Genomic DNA, 21276 nt, shown 5'->3' with positions numbered 1-21276 from the left:
CTCCTCCCATGCCTAGGAGATGGAGAGATGGCCCCTGGTGTCAGGGTAGGTCCCTTGAGCCTCATCAAAAGGAGGAAAGCACAGCTGGAGAAGGTCAGCGGGCTCCTTCCTCATTTGCTTCATGCTGAGCCAGCCTTGGCACGGTTCCTTTCTCTAATTCTGGTAGCTCTGCCAGGAAGCCTGGATGTTACCCCGTGTGCCTGCAGGGTCACATGTAGCGGGACACTACCAATTGACCAGATACATAGCAGTGAACAGAGACCAGCCCTGCATCCCTCCAAGCCATGGGGCTGCTTGTGGTGCTGAGCTGTGTCTCCCTGTGGGCTGGGCTGGCGCTGGCCGAAGTGGGATCATTCAGTCAGTGCCAGCAGTATTTCTACAAAGGAGTTGAGCCAGAGGGGTTCGACACCCAACGCACAGCAAAGATCTGCCAGAGATACAACAGCACGTACCACTACGCCACCCTGTATGACAGGGACCACCGCATCCCGCGCTGGTCTGCGTACACGCTGAACGAGACGGCCTGTGAAGGGCAGCCCCAGAGAAGGAGCAGATGGTTCGTAGAGCCACAGGTCAGTCCCGGAGAGCTCGGCCAGTCACTGTGGGGTTATGAGCTGCTCGGGGACCTGCATAGGGTGTGAGAGAAAGAGGTGGGAGCAGGGGGGAAGGGCGTCCAGAGAGAAAGTGAAGGAGCTAAGGATGTGGGGAGGTGTGAAGAGGGGCTGAGAGCCTGGTGCCGGTCCTGGGAGGGGAAGCTGTGCAGCTGCACGGAAGGAAGGTGGATGGCAGAGGATTCCTGGACATACGTGGCAGGCAGGGGCCGAAACCAGCTGCTCCCTCATGAGATGCAGACTCAGGGGAATTTGTTGGAGAAGAGTTGGACTCTAAGGTAAGGACAGGAGGGTGCAGGGAAGAAACGGGGAATGCACATAGTAGAGGCAGGGATGGGGAGGGGCGTCCGGGGGCTCTGCTGTGGCATCGGGGCAGGGAAGGGGCCATGTCCCCAGCATGGGAATTCCTGTGAAGGACCAATCACTCTGCCCTTGTGCTCCTCCAGCTCTTTGGTGCAGGCAAGGGCCCAGACATGACGATGGAGGCGGGATCAGGCCTGACCCAGGATGAGCTGAGATCCAGCTAGGCCATCAGCGAGGACTATGAGGACACTGCCTATGACCATGGACCACTAAACCCAAGCAGTTTTCACTGTGACAGCAGCCGCACAGCCACCTTCACCCTCACCAACGCTGTCCCCATGGAGCCCTGCTTCCTCCGGAGCCGCTGGCATAACCTGCAGCAACTGTTACAGGCAGAGCTGGCCAAGAGCTGCCTTCACCTAGGTGGTGTCACCTACCTGGTGACAGGCACCACCCCCAGTGGGGACACCATCCCCAGAGAGCACGAGGACTGGGAAGGGGACCGGGTACGGCCCTACCACCGGGTATCAGTGCCCAGCCATGTCTGGACAGCTGTGTGCTGTGACAATCGTGACACGGACCGCAAGTTCTCTCTTGCTTTCCTGGCCGAGAACAGGGAGAAATCCCAGCTGCAAATCCTCCCCATGGAGCAGCTGCACAAGGTGCTCTTGACTGTGAATGCAACTGCTCAGACAGTCAGGATCTTCACAGATGACTGCAACGCCCAGAGCCAGACAGCCCAGGGGGCTTTGTCGCGTATAAAAGTAGCCTCGAGCAGCATCTTCCAGGACCTGATGTCCCAACCAGGGGAGAAAAACAGACAGGGCGAAGAGGCCATACAGACAACGAGAAGCACAACGCCAGCTCCAACCGAGGGGGAGCAGAGAAGTGTTGGGACTGTGCTGGCATTTCCCAGCCTGGCTGCCTGGCACAGCCAGTTCACGGAGGAGTACCACCGAGGACACCTGGCTTGTGTGTTGTCCACTGGACTCGAGCAGGCTTCAAACACTTCAAGCAAACTGTGCATCTTGCAGAAGCAGAAGCATCTGCCAGGCTCTGACAAAACAGCCATGGGGTGGCAATGCATTAAGCAAGTCTGTGGGAGACACAGTGGGACCTACTACAGGTGGTGTCGTGTGGCTGGAGATTCAAGTCAGGGCTATTGCTGTGCAGAGCGGTGTGTGTTCAATTCAGTAACAAGGAAGTATGCGTGTGCGCGCGGGGATGGGGACACGACAGAATGCTCACCCCAGTACTCAGCCGTGACCGTGATGGGGCAGCAGTGCCGTGCCGACTTCCCTTGTGGCCTCTATGGGAAGGCGTATTTCTGGTGCTACACCGATTATAGGGACAACTGGGATTACTGTTGCTCCCCGCAGCACTACTGTGGGCACCATGGGCAGGAGTACGTGTGGTGCTATGTTTCAGACTCAGGCACAAAATGGAAATACTGTGTCCCCTAACATGCCCACCACAGGGGTACCCCCCTGCCTCTCTTCCCCTTAGGATGTGATCCTAGATGTATTCAGCGAGGTCCCGGTGTACAAGAGAGCAGGGTATGGGTGTGGAATAACAAGTAGCCATTTCCCCTCTTGTGTTCAGGTTGTCCAAAGTGCTCCAGGCGCCCCACTCTTCCTGTGTTCGGGAGTTATGTGGAGTGGGAGTCCAAAGGAATCTTCTCCGCTGTGCTTAGCTTTAGCACTGGGTCCTAAAATGTGGCTCAGGGGCAGTAAAAGTGCTCGTGTCTTTGGGGGCCCAGCATGAGATACCTTGGGCCAGACCTTCAGTGGTGTGGGTGCTCCTACTGACAATACTAGCCAGGCCCAGAGCAACCCCAGCCGGGGCTTCAGAAGCAGAAGCTGGAAAAAAAAACAAACACTGGTCATTTGTTTTGATGGACTTCTTTGACTCATGTTTCAAAAATAAGAAATTGCCCTGCAGCTTACATGTCTAAACAAGTGATTCGCTCCCAGGGTGGCATGGCACCTTGGGGTGCCACCAGATCCTTTAAAGGGTACGGTGAGGAGATAAGCAGATAGATACCCACAGGATCAGATTTGTCTCTGCCTGGCCAATCCCCCACCCCCGCTGCTTGGCCCCTCTGCAAGGAGGTAAGCATGGTGATACATAAATGAGTTTTTGGAATTGGGTGCTACTCAATTCACAAAAATCATTGAGGGAGCCTTGACTCTGTGAGGGGTGCCTCGAGTGTGTAAAGGGTAGGAAGCACTGGTCTAAACTCCCAGCAACTTTCAATCCCCTTCTCTCCACCTCTTCTCCCACCCACACTCCTCTGCAAGACAGATGTTCAGCCATTTCAAGCAGCATCTAAAAAGCACTCTAGGACAGGGGCAGGCAATTATTTTGGGCCACGGGCCGCTTACTGAGTTTTGGCAAACCATTGAGGGCTGCATGACAGGTAGCCAGGGGCAGATAAATATAAATGTTGTAAAATTTTAGGGGCCCTGCAGGCTGGATAGAATGGCCTGGCAGGCCGCATCTGGCCCATGGGCAGTATTTTCCCCACCCCTGCTCTAGGAAAAAGCCTGCCATTTGGTAGGATTTCTCTACGTGTTGCCCTCACTCCTACAGGAATGACAGGAGTGAGGGCAACACGTAGAGAAATCCTACCAGGCTGCAGAACAGTCCTTCACTTTAAACATGTCCTGTTTTTCCTGGGATACTGTTTAACAGGGGGACGGAGGGGATCACTTGCTCCTGTGAGTCATAAAGGCCCCTTGAATCCGGTCTCCCAAAAGCTGTTGTCCTCGGCTGCTGAGCAGTGGGGGGCTCTGGCCCTGGCAGTTTGGGTCCCTGTTTGGAGCAGAACTTGGTGCCCTGCAGTCAGGGATATGGTGGGTGCAACTTGTTCATTTTCCACATTCCTGAGAGTGCTTAAAACAATCCACCGCTTCGAGAGTTTCTCAGAACATTATCAATGTGCTAATGACGCCGAAGAATCAACCACTGATGATCATAACTTGCTATAGTAAGAGATCTTTGGGATATGTGTTTCTTCTGTGATTATCACTGCTATGCTTCAGCACATTTCTGTCTCAATTGTTTGTAAGATACGACATCTTATTCCGTATATGCCTAGAACACCTTATATTTGAATGTAGTAGAATCGTTGATTTATTACTTCTGTAGTTCTTGGTAAGTCAATAAATTTGTTCACTGGTTACAACTAACGAAGTGTCCTGCTATAAAAATTTCTACCCCAGGTAAAAGCAGAGTTTAAAAGGACTTCACCTGAAACTTTGTAGGGAATGTTTCCCATCTCATTAAAGAGAGGCTGTTTATATCTTTATTAAGTTCCACTTGGATGCTAGTAAAACATTTATCAAGTTGGTAAATCTAGTGTGCTGTATTTTGGCTTTAAAATCTGGTTGGACAGTGGCAAATTTATATATTTGACCTCCAGTCTCACTGGCAAGGATTAGCTATTGGAACAAACGCCCAGGGGAAGTGGAGAATCCTCCTGTGATGGACTGAGGTTTATTGTAAAATTTCTGTGCTGTGTCCATGTTGTAATAATGCCAGGTACCTCAGTTTCCCAAATGTACACAGGAGGGAACGAGTGGGTTATAGAACCAGTGAAGCCAGAGTTTCTGGGTTCTGTGACACAAGACACGACCACCTGCAGGGATGTCTTGACACTTCATGAAGGTGTGGACTGCAGGTAACATCCAGGAGGCGTCCAGGGGAGGGAGAGAAATAAACACCACAGTGGAAGCAGCAGGGCACCAAACCACAGGATGTAACAGGACCTTTCTGACTTAAAACATGAGTGGTCTCAGAAAAGCCAGGCCACCATAGTCCACCATTATAGGAGTTGTCTGTGCTGTGAAGGGACAGGAATCTACCCCCAAAGCCCTGCTGTGGACTCCCCAGTGCAGTGGGGCAGTGCCCAGGCAGAGCTGAGCCAGCACAGGGCTTTCCATGACTCAAGGTACACAGAGAGGAAGGGGCAGCTGAGATGAACCCCTAAACTGACCACACTCTGTGATCACTTGCAAACATCAGTCATAGCAAGAAAAGGGTATGCCAGGACTTTCACCTCCGTTTCATTTTGTGATTCTGTTTCACTGTATTTGATTTATGTGGCCAAACCATTCCAGTCACGTTTTTCCATCTGCTCTTTGCGCTGAGCAGAGATACAAGACTTGCTACTTATGAGGTTTTGATTCCTTCACAATAACAGGGGACCTTCCATTCTGAATACTTCCCTCTTCACACTCCGACTGCAGTTTTGTTCTGAGAGTGGGACTGACTTTTTAAGAGCATCAGCACAATTTCCCCAGCAGGAAACAGAGTGAGCTTGAAATTCTTCCTCTAAAGACTGGATGCGCTAGAGAAGCACTCGGAGCAGCTGGAACTTGCTGCTGGGGAGCATGCTGAAACTCTTTCTACATGGGTTTTCTAATACAGCCTCAAAAGCAGTCTTCAGGACCAAGGAATATGACTGGCAGTGACAAGTATTACCAGATTTGCTGGTCTCTTTGGGGTGTGCTCATTTACTAGGGATACATTTCTAGGGTCTTTGTAATTCTATCAATGTGCTGCTTGTGTTACTTGTGTTTCTATATGGAGCTGTATATCTCCCTTCTGCAGGTCCTCACCCCCAATGGAGCTATCTTGCAGGACTCAGTTTCAATGAGGCTGGGTTTTTCCAGCAACCAAATCAGTCAAATACACACACGCACGAACACACACACACATACACACACACACAGAGACTAACGTGACATGCCTGATTCGGTTGGGTTTGATGCAAAAATGCTGCGGTTCGTTTCTCAGGAGGCGAAGAACTCTCAGACACACTATTAGCAACACAAAAGATATATTTGCAAATAGGGTCAGAGTGAAGACAAAAGACCACACTCTGCCCCCAGGGAAAACTCTCAGCTGGGTTTTATCCTCTCTCTCCTGAGCACGTGTGCAGAAGCAGGAACTCTTACAACTCATTTCCAGTTCATACAAACATATATGAAATGACGTCACATCATCCGTCGCATGTGCATTATAATTAACTACTTAAGTATGCGGGGCGGATAGGCTTATATGCATTAGCTAATTACGCATGCTTAGAAAAGCTCTCCAGGTTACCAAAAGTTCAAACCCCCCCCTTTCTCAAGGACACAGTCAATTAAATCATAGCCTTTGTAGTTTACAAGAGTAGAGGCAGAGGAGTTTGAAGGTATGTGTGATTTAGTGTTACAAAGAGATAGTAAATTAGCGAGATGTCCTTGGTGGTGTTTCCGCTTATCAGGTACGAGATACAAACTGTGCAGTTTTAACAACACTCTATTCACTATACATTTCTAATAATATTTCTATTTTAATAATATTTCTAACAGGTTGATCAGCATGGACAGGCTGACACACTCATATGCCAGGAATCAGTTCATTAAGGTGCAGTCAGACACAAGCACACAGGTAAACAGAAAAGCTCTGAATCCAGCTGGATGTCCAGCTGACACCCTCATGGGACAGCATTCAGTTCATTAGGGCAAACTGGGTCAATCAGCCTGTACAAGCTGATCTCATGCATCTCAAACTCAGCACATCCCAATTTTTTGCCCTATCTATCCTAGTAGTGGTAGCCTCTTCATGAGCAGACCCCACAGTATTTCTGGGCTTCACAGGGATCTTTGGCTTAGGTAAAAGAAGCACTGCTGCAGAGCAAGTGGGGAAGGGGAAGTAGAGAAGGAAAAATACACCCAGTTACCACCAGTTTGACTATAAAAGTTATTTATTGCTAAGTATATGAAATGTATAATGGTATTAGTAGTAATAGACATGCAAGGAAAAAGAAACAAAAACAATTATAATATTACCTTGGTTTAATTGAGTATTTGGGGAAACCTAACTTAAGCTTAACTAAAAAAAATTAGGTTTAGAAACCTGTGCCTATAGAGAAAAAGAAAAAGAGAGAGAGAAAGAGGGAGAAAGACAAAGAGAGTGAGGGCGAGAGCGGGGATCTCACCGTTCCAAGGCACTTGGGTGATTTATTGAGAAGTAAAATTCCTAGCACGATGGTTGAAGGAAGATGACCTGTTTATCTCAGCTTCTTGAGAACAACTGTGGATGGTGTCAGAGAGATTTTTCTCTCTTCAAGCACACTGTTTGCTGCTTTACAGCTTTCTTATACCCTTAGTCCAGCCTCTCCAAAGCATTCTTTTAATTGTGTAAATCAAGAGGGTCCCAAGCCATAATTAACAGGGAAAATCTTGTTATATAAATAGTTTCAATTTCAATGAATTACCTTTTTCAGTGGCAAGGGGTTATCTGGTTTGGAACATCTCAAGAAATTGATTAACAACCAGGAAAAACATGAAGTTTTAAGGAGTAACCAGACACCTAGCTTGAAATTATTATGAATATAGAAGATATACTGGAAGGGATACCACATTATTTCTTCTCAGATGGCCTAGCTATGCTTGCACTGTGAAGTCAGCATCAGTGTTTTGTGTTTTACCTGTTGTGAATAAGCCTCAGCTTAGCATGACTTTCAGATCTTACTGTAGTCTTTTAACAGACTCAAGGGGATTACTTGGACTGTTCATAAACGTTGTGGGGAGGACTTCCTCCAGTCATCCCGGGAAAAGTATGACAGTATTTATGGCCAGGGCTCCAATGGGCTGGATGCAGTGATGATGCCTTAGCATTCCCTAACCCGGCAACTGAGTTTTAGTCAATTAAGTTTAAATAGGCCTCCTATACGACTGGGGAATGTACGGCCTGAGATGCCTATTAAACTTTTCTTCTGCTTAGTTCTGGTTGGGTGTGGGGGGGAGGAATAGAAAAAGTCCTTTGTAAGTCCAGCAAGCTGGGTGCCAGGGCTCCCTCAGGAACACAGGTAACACAAGTCACAGGGTTGCCGACTCCCAAGTTCATCAGGAGCTGAAGACATTTGTAGCCCTTCTTAAAGGACCATTTCATAGCTGTTAGGGGCTGCAAGAGATCTTACAGATCATCGGGTCCAGCTCCCCTGCATGTGAGCAGGAAAGATATTTCTTAGAGATATTATTTCAGAAGAATCTGAATTCTCTTGCTCTTTTTCTCTCTCTCAAGTAAGGTGTCACCTGCACAGGGTCCCTGCCCAAATAATGGCTGTGCTATTACCTTACACCTGTATAATTAGATCTTTTGTAAGGATGCAGCTATGAAGGAACAAGTGTACCTTATTCTAAGAAAGTTTATTCTTTCCTTTGCAGAAATATACTATGCGATATAAGTGCCTTTCTAACAGTGTTTATAGTCCTGCTTATGTTATACATGTTCTGCTAAGGTTATGTTTATTCTTTATTTGCATACTTTCATTAGCATGCTTGCTTGGAGGTTTGGGGGTTCCTTGAGCCTTCTTTCACTGCTATTAGCTAAGTATGAAAATATAAGGGGCCAAGTAGAGCATTTCTTTGTGTCCAGAGGCCTCCCTTCCTAAGTGGTGATGTCCGTAGGCATACAACTGTTATGACTGGAAAGCAGAGCAAAAGTCACTGCGGGGTCAGCAGTTGCTGTGACCTTTGTAGAGTCTGCAGTAGCATTGCCCTCAGCTTTAGCACAGAGAAATTGCTCCTTAGGTGGCTTTGTAAAACCCCCATTCTTCAAGAAGTGCTTGTCTGCATTAGTTCCTACTGCAGGTCAGATAGAAACCTGTCACTGAGAAATTTTGAAAGAGCTGAAATCTGGGGTTTCTTGGGCAAACTGATGATAAGCAGCAGAGACCCCAGTGGGAGGATGGTGGTGACCCCTGGTGGTGATGAAGAAAAGGGATCCCCAGAAGTAGAGCAGCAGTGACAGCCTGGCTGGTTCTCTCTATCTAGCATAGGGACAGGCAGTTATTTTGGGGGGAGGGCCACTTACTGAGTTTTGGCAAACCATCAACGGCTGAATGACAGGCAGCCATGGGCAGATTAATATCGATTTTTTAAATTTTTAGGTGCCCCGCGGGCCAGATAGAATGGCCTGGCGGGCCGCATCCAGCCCACAGGCCGCATTTTGACCACCCCTGTCTTAGCACTTGTCACTCCAGCTATCCGAGGTGGCAAAGCCCCAGACAGCAGCTCTGGGTGAGTCTCCCATCAATCAACTGACTGATGTAGTATCTCCCCTAATTGAGAGATGAGTAACTTCTTGGGTTTTCCGTTAATAATAGTTCACGTTTTCCCTAAAGTTGTGTATTTGTCCCACTTTCCCCTCTATTATACCCTGCTATCATTGCATGTTGTTTGCAAGTGAGAACATTATTTCACTTTGGATGCCCCAATTAAAATGTATTTTCCCATTTTTCTTGGTTGGGGGCTCGAGTCAGATAGAAAATGTGTGTTAAATCCCTACATTTGGACCCAGATTGTGTTACTGCCATCCAGTGCGTCGTAAAAAGGTCACATGTGGAATTACCTGGAATCATAGCGGTACCATTGGTGCAACTGTTTGTATACTTGTAGTGCTCAGGACAGGTCCTGGAGGACTGGAAAAGGGCCAACATGGTCCCTATTTTCAAGAAGGGAAGGAAGAAGGAACTGGGTAACAATAGGTCAGTTAGCCTCACCTCTATCCTTAGCAAGACCTTTGAAAAATTTTTAAGAACCACTTTTGTGGGGGACCAGCAGGTAAAACAATGCAGAGGGGAAACCAGCATGGGTTCATAGCAGGCAGATCCTGCCTGACTAACCTGGTTTCTTTTTACAACCAGGTCACAAAATGCTTGGATGAAGGGATAGAGGTAGATGTTATTTACTTAGATTTTAAAAAGGCCTTTGACACAGTGTTGCACCCAATTCTTATAAATAAACTGAACAGTCGCAATGTAGATTATTACACAGCCCAGTGGGTGGAAAATTGGCTTATGGGATGCACCCAGAGAGTAGTGGTGGATGGGTCGGTGTCTGAAATGTAGGCAGCAGAGTCCCCCAAGGCTCTGTCGTGGGACCGGTACTGTTCAATATCTTCATTAGTGACTTGGATGAGGAAGTAGAAAGCATCCTGTCTACGTCTGCAGAACACCAAACTAGGGGGGGAGGTACACAAACTAGAGGTCAGGGAGCGAATCCAGGCAGATTTGGACAGGCTAGGGAGTGGGCGGAATAGAATAGGAAGCAGTTTAACAAAGATAAGTGCCATGTGTTGCACCTAAGGAGGAAGACTCATCAACACTCCTTATAGCCTGGGAGGTGCCGTTCTAAGTAGCACAACTGCAGAAAGGGATCTCGGAGTCAGAGTCGACTCCAAGATGAATGTGAGTCGCCAATGGGATGAAGTAATAACTAAAGCTAACCACACTCTTTCTTGCATAAGTAGGTGCATCACAAACAAATCTAGGGAGGCATTAGTCAGGCCGTAGCTGGAGTGCTGCATCTACTTTTGGGTGCCACACTTCAGGATCGATGTTGATAACCCAGAAAGGGTTCAGAGGAGGGCCACCCAGCTGGTTAAAGGCCTGCAGGAAAATCCCTATGAGGACCAATTGAAGGACCTGAATCTCTTCAGCCTCCACAAGAGAAGGCTGAGAGGTGATCTTGTGGCCATCTATAAACTCACTGAGGGGAACAGCAGGAAATAGGGCATTCAATGTTTACCAGGGTGCCCATTGGGGTAACTAGAAACAATGGCCACAAACTGAAGGAGAGCAAATTTAGATTGGATGTCAGGAAAAAAATCTTCACTATGAGGGTTACCAAAATATGGAATACGCTTCCAAGGCAGGTGTTGCTGTCCCCTTCTTTGGAGGTCTTTAAGAGGAGATTGGATAAACACCTGGCTGGGGTCATTGGACCCCAGCACTCTTTCCTGCCCAGGGCAGGCGGTTGGACTTGATGATCTAATATGTCCCTTCCAAACCCTAAAAATCTATGAGAATCTATTAAATCTATGTGGGTTCAACTAGGGAGAGGATTGTTTTAAGGGATAGGACCTACTTTCTGTTCCTTGTGGTTGAACAGAAAAGCTTGAAAACATTAACCCTGAAGGCTTCAGCACCAGAAGATAAATAGGGCCTTCCTCCTAGAATGTATTTTACTTCTGATTTTTAAACCACCTGCATGACTTCTGGGGGGAGAGGCAGACTGATATATGAATCCAGAACATGTGGGATTGCCAATACTGCTTCCTACTTTTCTAATTCAGGCATCTGGAGTCTATGGACCTGCTCTCAGTGTTATTAACATCTTTCCATAATTCTGGATCCAGAAATAGACACGCTATTCCAGTAGTACAAACAGAGAGAAAATAACTTCTCCACTTCTACTCAGTATTTCCCAACCTGTGTATACAGATTGCATTAGCCTACTTTGCCCTTTGTCATGCCAGCAGCTGACAACAGCCACAACTTTCTCAAATCGTCTGCTTCCCTCTGGAGTCCGTCTTGTCAGCATTTTCAGCATTCTTTGCCCCTGAATGACAGGAAGCCAAAATCAGACCATTTCAAACTAGAAATAAGGTGTACATTTTTAAACATGAGTGTTATCACCCACTGGAAGACCTATGGCAATTGTGGATGCTCTATTATCACAGATTTTTAAAATCAAGATTGGATGATTTTCTTCCATATAGGCACCTGTTCAAACAAGAATTAAGTCAGGAGGTCTTATGTACTTCCTCATAGGAGGTCACAGCAGGTTGCATTCTAACTCAACCAATAATTACCAGTATAAGCTTGATGCAGAAAGCACAGATTGAAATGCTGTGACACTTGTTATACAAGAGGTACATATAAGTTGATCAGTCTTCTGACCTGTATGTCAGCTGGATTTTGTTTAGGCTTCAACTGAGCAAGGTCCTTCAGCACACAAATGTATATGTCCTCTGAAGCCAATGGTAAAACTCATGCATGTAAGTGGGAACATTACTTGAATTAAGCTGCCCTCTAGTGTCCACGTTTCATGTTTTGCATATTGAAGTATGGCTATATCTAAACAAAGATTGTTAGGACATTTCAGACATCAATGCAAAGTTGCCAGATGTGCGGCTCATTGAGGAATTGTAGGAATACCTCAAACCTTTAACTGAAATAAACCTTACAGAACATTTACTGAAACCTTACTGAAAACGTGTAATAAGCTGCTCTTAGACAAAATATGAGTGTTGACACTGAGGTTTGCTCTGGTTAAGAAGGATTGTTTGAATTTGTATCTTTAATTAAAACTGGTACAATGCTCTTTGTAGACCACACCTTAGTATAAATAGCACTCAGAGGCAAAGAGGCCTATTTAAAGATTACTATCTGGAGACATGAAGTCACAGATGGTCCTTTTTCTTATATCAAAGTAGTTGATTATGGGTTAGTGTAAGTTGCTTAAGAATAAGTTTGAACTTAATCAAAGCAAGTTGCTCAAAACAAAATTGCACTGTCTAGCCATATACTTGCACCTAATTGGTTTTACATGACATCTTTAGCTAATCAGCGCAAGCTAGAATAGTGATGAATCCTCAGGAATCCCATCTGGATGAGACCTGTTTGATGGATTAAAAAAAAATGTTTCTCTAGAAGCTCCTGAATCAGACTGAGAGTCTTTAGTAACAATGCTTGCTTATTGCTTCTTTGATGCAAACGAAATTCATAAATTGTTTTGTGAGTACTGAAATCAACTATTTAATACTGAAAAACACAATGCTATTATCTCCAAAAAAAAACTAGTGGTAAGTTTTGAAAGATCCTTGATTATAATAGAGAAATCCCTAAATGCAAATATCAGGTATTAAGAGTTATAGTTCTCCACTGGATAACTCCAATTCTACAATGCCTTGATTACTATTAAGTGATACCAGCTCAGCAGTCAGAAAAAAGTGGTCCTTAGTATCTCTGTCTATACAGGTTCACAGCTGAAATAACTGACAGAGTTCCACTGATTTTGTACAGTGATACCAATTTATACCAGATGAAGAGCTGGTCCTCGCTCTGAGGAAGGGATATTTTATCCTCATATAAACTGGGAACCAAGAACCCAGAGATCCACCCAAGGAGTCTATGCATGGCTGGGAATGAAAAGCAAATTTCCCAGGGCCTGTGCTGGTAGACCTCACAACGTATCCCTCTTTACCTAAGCATCAGAAAAAAAACATCAAGAGTCTCCTCAAGAGAAATAACACAGAGCCGAGGTATTTTTTTCTCTAGTCTATTTTATTCACAATACACACACAGTTCCTGCTCACCTCAAACAGAGCTGGATCAGAGAGCAAGGACAGCCGTGAAGCTGATGTACAGTTAACTCTGTTCTGAGAACTGCCTACATAGCTTGGCAGGTCAAGCTTAAAAGTTAAACTGCTTCTCTGCCTGTCTCTATAAAGATGCCTCCTTGCTGCTGGGACATGGGTCCATTGTACAACAGACCAATGCCAAATTAAGGAAAAGGAAAGCAGGTGCACAACTTTCAGTTGTTTCTTTGTGGTGCATAATGAAGGTTTGCATGGTTTTTTCCCCCCTGGAAATACATTTTTCTCTTTGATGCTTTTTTTTTTTTTTCACGTTTCTAACACCAGGCATATCCAGCCTGATCCTCTCTGGGGAGGCTGGAGGATTTCTTCAGGCCCAAGGGGCTGGTCTACTTGATAAAGATGCTGTTGGTAGAGTGTATTAGCCAGACCCTCACCAAGAAATATAGCCTACCCCAACAGAAGTTCCTTTTCCTGTATTGTTAAACATAAATAACATATACTGCCTAAATATCCTGGCAAAAGGCATCTCAGGATAGTATAAATTGCAGCTACTTATCATGCTTCCCAGAATAGCCAAGTCAGTTAAGGATATGACATTTTTTTCATACTTTAACCAACAGTTATACCAGAAAGTCTTTGTAGTGTACACCTGGTTTTACAAAAACTAATTGGATGTTTCACTGTAACACTGTCAAACCTTAGTGTCTAAAACTGGGCTACTAAATTCACACTTTTAGGCACCTAAATAATTACATAATAAATATATTAAATAATATAATTATGAATGTGCCTAAATATGATATCCATTTTGGCAGCCATGTTTGAAAATGATGCCTTGAATCCTGAAAGCTGGTCAAACACCTCTCCCAACTAGAGCATTGGTCAAATAAAAGATGTGACCAAACAAGTCTTACTTCGCATGCTGAATCTCTCACTCAGATTACCATTTTTCCCTGGTGTTGACTGGGTACAACAAGGGGTGCCCTGAGTCTAAAAAAGGTTGAGAACCACTGCTAGAGAATTTTCCAGGGTGATCAAGACCTGATTTTCTAATGTAAAAGACAAGTAAAAGCAACAACCCCCCCTCCCCCCCAAAAAAACAAAAACAAAAAAACCCAGGGCAAAACTCCTTTCCAAGTTACATTTAACTTCAGACTATGGTTCTTTTGGGCAAGGCCAGCAGTCAGGAGTATGTACAATTCCACTTTACCCAGGCAACCACTCATCCAGCCAGAGCCAATCCCCAAGTCATGCCCTTGACTTGGACTCAGTAACCTACAGCACAGAAAAGGCCTGCTGCTTCACTGCCCATGTGTTCAATAGGCTGTGTGGCCAAACAGAACAAACTCCTCATTAGCACCATTTCAGCTTTACCAATGGCGGCAATGGTGTAAGTGCTACTCTCAGCAGGATGCCAGGCATGCACCTACATTTTAAGTGCTCTGTTGGCAAGTGCAGACCTGATCTACTACCCCACACAGGGCTTAAAGTCAGGTTGTCCACCAGTGCTCTGCATATCAGGGCTGCTGCCACCAAGACTAGAACTGAAACAGGGACAGCAGCGGTGGTGCATTTCAAAGAAATGGGGCCTTGTTTGCACACATATTTTTGACTAGTTTAGCTGCCTGGGTGAAGGGTGAGCTTTCCTAACAAAATAGTTAAATGCATACAAAACTTAGTGAGGACACAAATACACTGCTACATAAATGCCTTATACAGGCATAGCATGTCTTCCTTCCCTCCAGAGAATAACCATGCCATTCTTAAGACACCTTTATACCAATATAAGTGAGTTCCCACTAACAGTACTCACTAGGGTGTGCAAAATGAGCCCTATTTGATTTGGATTCAGCCAGAATTGGGACGGTGATTTGATTAGTTGATTTGGATCACTGTCCCCAGTTCAATTTGGCCAAATCTGAATCTGAAGATTCAACGCTGATTCGGAGAATGAGCGATTTGGACATAGACACAGCTTTAAAAGTTTTTTCTCCATACCCTGAGGTAGCAGCATGGCTCGTGATCACTGCGATGCTAAGGCAGATGGAGCATCCCACAGAAGCACAGGGGGCTCCCCAGCATGCTCGGTAGCTGACCTCCAAAAATGGACCAGAAACACTTCCAGACCACTTCCAGGTTTGCTGGGGAGCGTGCTGAGGGCCTCCCCAACCTACCTCAGTGATTGGCCGCAGGGGGACCCCAGGTGCCCCCCCCAGAGGAAGCACCAGTCACTGAGCTGGGGGAGCCCCCCAGTGCACTTCCCAGTAGATCTGGAAGTGGGCCAGAAGTGCTTCTGGTCCACTTCTGGGTCTGCTGCCAAGCACGCTGTGGGACCCCTCAGCATTGCAGCACTCACAAGCTTCCTGCTACCTACACATATATAGAAAAAACATTTAAAGCTGTGTCTATGTCTGAATTGCTGAATGTTTCCAAATCTCTCCAAATTGATTCAAAGGGTTCTGACTCGATTCAGAGAAATTAAAGGGTCCTCTGATTCAAATCAGATTTGGAGATTTGGCCACCAAATCGGGCTGAATCTCTGCCGAATTGAATCAGGGACCAAGGCTTCACACAGCCCTAGCACTCACTACACCTGCAAAGTTAAACCAGTGCAATGTGCATGGACTGGCAAGGCATAAACCTAATGCAGAGAGGGGGGTTAAACTGTCACTGAGGACAAATGAGTCAAGTCCACTACAGTGAATTTACACAACAAAGAATTTGTCCCCAGGCATCTAACAATATATTTCAGTAGCATAAGAGTGATGCCATGATGGTCCAGAAATTATGCGAGAAAAAGATTTCTTAGGCGGGTCACTGATGATGATGAAGAATGTCTTGCATTCAAATATTTGTCTAACTATATCCCAACAACACGGTTGGTCCAATAATAGGTATCAGCCTAAGAAATCCATGTCCCTCTTAATATATTTCTGCAAAATCCCTCCCAGATTCTTCCAAGAAGTAGCTGTTAATGAGCCCAAGTTGGGTACAGTTCCTGAAATTAAGACTTCCCCCACCTTCTCAGATCAGATAGCTTATTTCAGGAGTTACTAGCTTCCTATGCTGAACAACCTCACCCCTCCTCTTCCGCCCAGAACAAGAGAATGCAGGGAGCTCACCCAGTGTGCCCTGAATTAGAGTCAGAACAAGATGGTCTCAAGCCTCTCTGTCCACAGCCCTTCTCACACATCCCACTCCTGGGTGGCTTTGAAGGGGGTCCTATATTTTCTTATGCAAGGTAATTTTCCTTTATTCCCACTCTCAAACTCCAGCGAAAACAGGAAACAGGGCACAGAGAAATAAATGGACAGGCAACAGTCCTGTCTCCCTTCCTCATACCATAAGCCCCAGCAGAGCTGGCTCCTTCCTTAGTTGCCCATTCCATAACCATGCTCATTATCTGTCACCCACACACCCACTCGCTCATTCCCACAGCTGCCCTAACTCCCCCAGCTCTCTGTGCCTCTGTCCTCAGGTCCCATATACCTTCCAGTGCCATTCCCCTCGAGGTCCTCTTCCCACTAACCTGATCCCCAGTGACTTCAACTCTTCACTCCTGGCAGCCAGCCGCCTCCCACCCTTGCTTTTATGACTCCTTCTGAGGTGATCCTGAATCTGCAGAAAAGGAACAATTCCCCCCCTACATGCTCCTGCTCCATGCATGCCTCTTCCTGGAAAAGGTCTTATAATCACTGTTGGGCACATGTCGAGGAATGCTCTCAGGGTCTCAGTCTCAAACGTACTCCAGAAAGCAGTGCTGGGCACGCTCATCCTGCACTCACAGCAACCATGTGTGCTCCCAGTCCAAAGCAGGAGTGCCCAGGTGAGGCTTGTTTATCAACAGCAGTCCCAGGGTCACCATGGAGGCAACATCAGCAATACCCTCTCACCAGACATCTGGAGCCTGGTTTCCTACCTGCTGTAACTGCATGGACTCCAGTGGAGTCCCTCCTGGCCTACACAACAATGTGTAAGAAGGTAATCAGCCTAGGGACTGCAGTTGGGTTTCTTTCTGATTTACACTTGGTGAGGGGTGAACCATGCCCAGTGACTCCTTTAGGCTTGCTCCTGATTCACTCCAGGCTAAGGGAGGGGGGCATTGGCTCCCTTGTGGTCACTCCTGATTTGCATCTGGGTGAGCTGTAAAGGGAACCAGCCCCTGTGACTCCAGGGGGAGCAAGAAGGGAAGCAGGCTCTGGCTCCAATGCCAAATAGTGTTTTCCTTCTCTGAAGTCTTCCATACCCAGTCCCCTGGCACCAGCTCCAGCCTGCTCTACCTCCCATCTATCTAAGCTACCTACCTAATCTACCATGTCTATCTACGTTCTTGGGGCCTGAACTGAAGTCCATCAAGACCATCGTGGGCTTTGGCTTGAGCTCGCACCCCATGCCCATGTTGGTAGCATCAGGGCCCCTGCCAGATGGCAGCAGGACTGCTTGGTGTTCTTTGGGATGCTTCTGCACCCCACAGAGGGTCAGCACTTGGCTTAGGGCTGTTGTGTCCCCACTAATGCCCCTGCTGGCATGTGGAGGGCCTCCATCCTGAGCCAGGGTGTGCAGCCTAGTATGGCGTGAGCTCCTCCTGCAGCACCTCCTGCAGCTCCTCAAGGGGCTTCTCTTCTGTGTGGCTGCGTAGGTGCCGGTAGAGGTGGGAGCTGACACTGAAGCGCCGACCACACTGGGGACAGGGGAAGGGGCGCTCACCAGTGTGTGTGCGCCGGTGCTTGGCCAGGGCTGAGCCATCGGCAAAGGCCTTGCCGCAGTCGGGACAGGTGTGGCAGGGTGCCTCACCCAGGTGAGCACGCCGGTGCTTGTGGAAGTGCAGGGTGCTGTTGAAGCTCTTGCCGCAGTCAGCACAGACGTGGGGCTGGCCCCCAGCATGGGTGCGCTGGTGCCGGTACAGGTGGGAGGTGCGCCCAAAGCGCTTGCCGCAGTCGCCACACTGGTAAGGGCGCTCCCCGGTGTGAATGCGTTGGTGCCGCTCCCAGTGGGAGCTCCAGGAGAAGCTCTTCCCACAGTCGCCACAGCGGTAGGGCTTCTCACCCCCACCCCCACCATGCAGGTTGCGCCGATGCCGGGCATACTGGGCCCGTGCCCCGAAGCTCTTCCCACACTCCTCACAGTGGAAGGGCCCATCGCCCAGGTGCAGGCGCTGGTGCTTCACCAAGGCGGGCCCATCACTAAAGCCCTTGCCACACAGGGTGCACTTGTAGGGGCGCTGGCCGGTGTGGGTGCGCTGATGCCGATCGAAGTGCAGGGTACTGTTGAAGCTGCGCCCACAGTATGTGCAGATGTAGGAGCGGCCCCCGGCATGGGTGCGTTGGTGCCGGTACAGGTGGGAGCTGCGGCTGAAGCGCTTCCCACACTCAGGACACTGGTAGGGCTTCTCGCCAGTGTGGATGCGCTGGTGCCGGTCGAAGTGGGAGCTCCAGGAGAAGCTCTTGCCACAATGGGAGCACTGGAAAGGCAGCTGTCCTGTGTGCAGCCGCTGGTGGGTCACCAGCTCCGTGTTTCGCCGGAAACTCTTGCCGCACTCCTCGCACTTGTAGGGCAGGCCACGGGGGCGTGGTGGAGGAGCAGCAGAGGTGGCAGGCAGGCCCTCGGGCCGTGGGCAGGCACGCTCAGCCGCATGGGCGCGCTGATGGCGGTAGAGGTTGGAGCTGACATTGAAACTCTTGCCACAGTGTAGGCATAGGTAGGGCTTCTCACCCGTATGGGTGCGGCGGTGCTTGCTGAAGTGTGAGCTGCAGCTGAAGGTCTTTCCACACTCGCCGCACTCATAGCTCTTCTGCAGCACAATGATGCTCTTGAAGTTTGGAAAGGCAGCACCGGAGGGTGCAGTCCTGCCCCCCCGCCGTGGCTTTCCTGGGGAGTCGATCTGCTGGACCACTGTCCAGCGCAGGCTCTCACAGGTTGGGCCCTGGGTGTTAGGGCTCTGAGGAACGGTCTCCTCAGGCCTGCTGATCAGCGCCGTATCCATCTCGATGATTTCGGGGCCTTCCTGGTCAGGGGCCTCCTCCTCATTCTCACTCGCTGTCCCGTCACCTGTTGGGATGGAAAGAAAAAATCCAGACAGGACTATTTGTTGTCACGTGTTTCAGTGGGCCTAGGCCTACCAGGAGAACGTGAAGCCTCCCTTCATTAGGGAAGCTACTGGGGACACAATAATTGATTTTTTGGGACAAATATGAAAATGGGAAAAGGAGTGGGGAATCAAAGGTTAAGTAACAAGTGCTCCAAGGGGGGACACCAGGCAGAGCACACTGGCCAGCACCTACTGACCTGTAAATGAGTCCAAGGAGCCAGTGGACACTACCCAGTGAAACTTGGCCCAGAGATGTGAACGGATGATGGGTTGGAAGATGGGCCTACAGTCCCCAGGGGTCCCCCCAGCCACAGCCACCTTCCAGTCAGGTAGATGGCTAGCTTAGTTAGGGCCTGGAGGAGACTGACCGGGAGGTCCTGGGACTTGGTGGGGACACGGATGGGGAAGGTGTAAATGAAAAGGTTTGTGGAGCAGTGCAGCCAGAGCCTAGCAGAAGGTTCACAAATGCAGACATGAGGCCTTCCTCTTCCTTCCTCCAGGCAGAAGGGAACCAGGGGTGTGGGGAGAACAACCCCAAGTGACTCTTTGGGACATGCCAGAAAAGAGGAGCTGAATCTCCCAGTCCCTTTTCCTAGAGGAGAGAGGAAGGGGCCAAGTCCAGCTCCATCTGCCCCCTGAATACTCAAGAGAAAAGGAGTGGCAGCCAGGTGTGTACTGGGAGCAATCCCGACCTATGTGTGCCCAGCCACAGCTGAGCACTTGGAGGGCCCCTGTAGGAGTCCCAGCTACTTTTCTCTTGTGGATGATTTCTGAGCCAATTCAACTCCTTCCTCACTTCTTAGAATCAGCCCTTTCATTAAGAGCAGTGACACATGACATGGCCCCTGGATCCACCAGGGAGACCTCATCACGTTCAGGACCTCTGCTTTTCGCTCGAGATAAAAAGCAGGCAGTATTGGCATTGGTTAGACATTTGCTCCATCTCCTCACCCTCACGGTTGCTTGGACATCCCTCTTGTCTCTGCTTTTCCTGTGGGAGCTTCTCCTTGTGCTGTGTCTCCCACCCAGATGTCTGCGAGGGACACCTGTCCTTTGCAGACCCACAGCCATCCTCCTCCTCGTTCCGTGCCAAGTTGTGTTGAAGGGACCGAGGAAGAAACCTAGTCAGTAGTTAACCTGGCAGCTTCGAAAACCCCACAGTGTCCACGGCATACTTACTCAGAGTCACCAGGGTGTCATAATTCTCCTGCACGTTGTCCTTGTACAGAGCCTTCCCGGGGCCCCCAGCAGCCCACTGATCCATGGCGAAGTACGCAGCCGCCTCCTCCAAGGTCACCGTCCCCTGGAATACCAGAAGTGCCCCGCTCATTACCCGCGTCCCTGCCACACCCGCAGACACCTCGGCCTGGCGCTGTCATGCTGGGCAGCCTTTGTTGGCGTAGACCGCTCACCTGTCTCCAAGACCAGACCCTCCCGAAACCCTCTGGCCGCCAGCAGAAGCCCTCGCAGAACCTGAAGCAGCTCGTGAAAACCCTGCTCTGGATTTGAGCCATTGCATATCGCAAGAAGCCGCTTGGATGTGTTTTTTAAACTGGGAAGAGGGGACGGAGCAGGTCCCGGGTGGGTGTGAACTGGATGGAGCTACACTGAAGCCAACTCCTGCCTGCCCCGTGCTTGGGACAGCGGCAGGCTGGGACGTGCGGCAGGGGCGACCGGCCGTGGGCTGGGGGCAGGACGAGAGGCGCGGGCAGGCGCTGACCAGGAGAGCGGGGTTTGGCTGGGGCCGGCCGAGGGGCCTGGCAGGCGGCTGCCCCCGACCCGGCCCGCGGGCCGCCGGGCTCTGAGGGGAGCACAAAGGGGGCGGGAGCCCGCGGCAGGGACGGAGCTCGGTGCCCGGTGGCGGCTGCCAAACTTTTTGTGGGCTCTGCCATTGTGCTGCCTGCGCCGCTGCGTGTGGGGGGCGGGCGGGGGGCGCTGCCGGTCCCGGTCCCGGGCCCGTTACCTGGCGCGTCCGGGCGCGGGGCTGCCTGGGGCCGGGCCGGGCCGCGCACAATGGACGGGGCGCGGGGAGCCGGCGGCGCTGCCCTGCCCGGCCCGGTGCCGCCGCCCGCTCGCGCTGCCTCTGTTCTTTATTATCCCCCCTTCCTGTCTCCC

At 49.1% G+C, this 21276-nt stretch overlaps 2 protein-coding genes across 6 annotated transcripts; one reads left to right on the top strand and one right to left on the bottom strand.

Moving 5' to 3' along the window:
- The first annotated feature begins 243 nt into the window (after positions 1-243).
- Positions 244-4088, top strand: LOC149852525 (endonuclease domain-containing 1 protein-like). 2 transcript variants are annotated; one of them, XM_090030088.1, is made up of 2 exons: positions 244-572; positions 1058-4088. In XM_090030088.1, exon 2 carries the CDS (start codon positions 1253-1255, stop codon positions 2375-2377), a length of 1125 nt encoding a protein of 374 aa, XP_089886214.1. In that variant the 5' UTR covers positions 244-572; positions 1058-1252; the 3' UTR covers positions 2378-4088. Both variants share the same exon structure in this region, with proteins under 2 accessions (XP_089886214.1, XP_089886215.1).
- Positions 4089-12016: 7928 nt separating this feature from the next.
- Positions 12017-21276, bottom strand: LOC149852524 (uncharacterized). 4 transcript variants are annotated; one of them, XM_090030040.1, is made up of 3 exons: positions 21125-21276; positions 20341-20464; positions 12017-19121 (listed from the first exon to the last, which is right to left on the bottom strand). In XM_090030040.1, exons 2-3 carry the CDS (start codon positions 20423-20425, stop codon positions 17638-17640), a joined length of 1569 nt encoding a protein of 522 aa, XP_089886166.1. In that variant the 5' UTR covers positions 20426-20464; positions 21125-21276; the 3' UTR covers positions 12017-17637. The 4 variants fall into 4 exon arrangements, with proteins under 4 accessions (XP_089886166.1, XP_089886168.1, XP_089886169.1 ...); XM_090030042.1 differs by having other exon boundaries at positions 20113-20464; positions 21125-21149; XM_090030043.1 differs by lacking the exon at positions 21125-21276 and adding an exon at positions 20113-20282.

Source organism: Crocodylus siamensis, chromosome 15 (genome assembly GCF_052110815.1).
Source record: "Crocodylus siamensis isolate JL-2025a chromosome 15, ASM5211081v1, whole genome shotgun sequence".
Taxonomy (NCBI): Eukaryota; Metazoa; Chordata; order Crocodylia; family Crocodylidae; genus Crocodylus; species Crocodylus siamensis.
This window is presented reverse-complemented; position numbering and strand designations above follow the sequence as displayed.

Bases quoted from the DNA above. Each gene is read 5' to 3' on its own strand.
- LOC149852525 (XM_090030088.1), top strand. From the start codon at position 1,253: ATGGAGCCCTGCTTCCTCCGGAGCCGCTGGCATAACCTGCAGCAACTG.
- LOC149852524 (XM_090030040.1), bottom strand. From the start codon at position 20,425: ATGGATCAGTGGGCTGCTGGGGGCCCCGGGAAGGCTCTGTACAAGGAC. The intron at 19,122-20,340 runs GTAAGTATGCCG...CCATCCCAACAG, and splicing joins TGACACCCTGGTGACTCTGA to GTGACGGGACAGCGAGTGAG.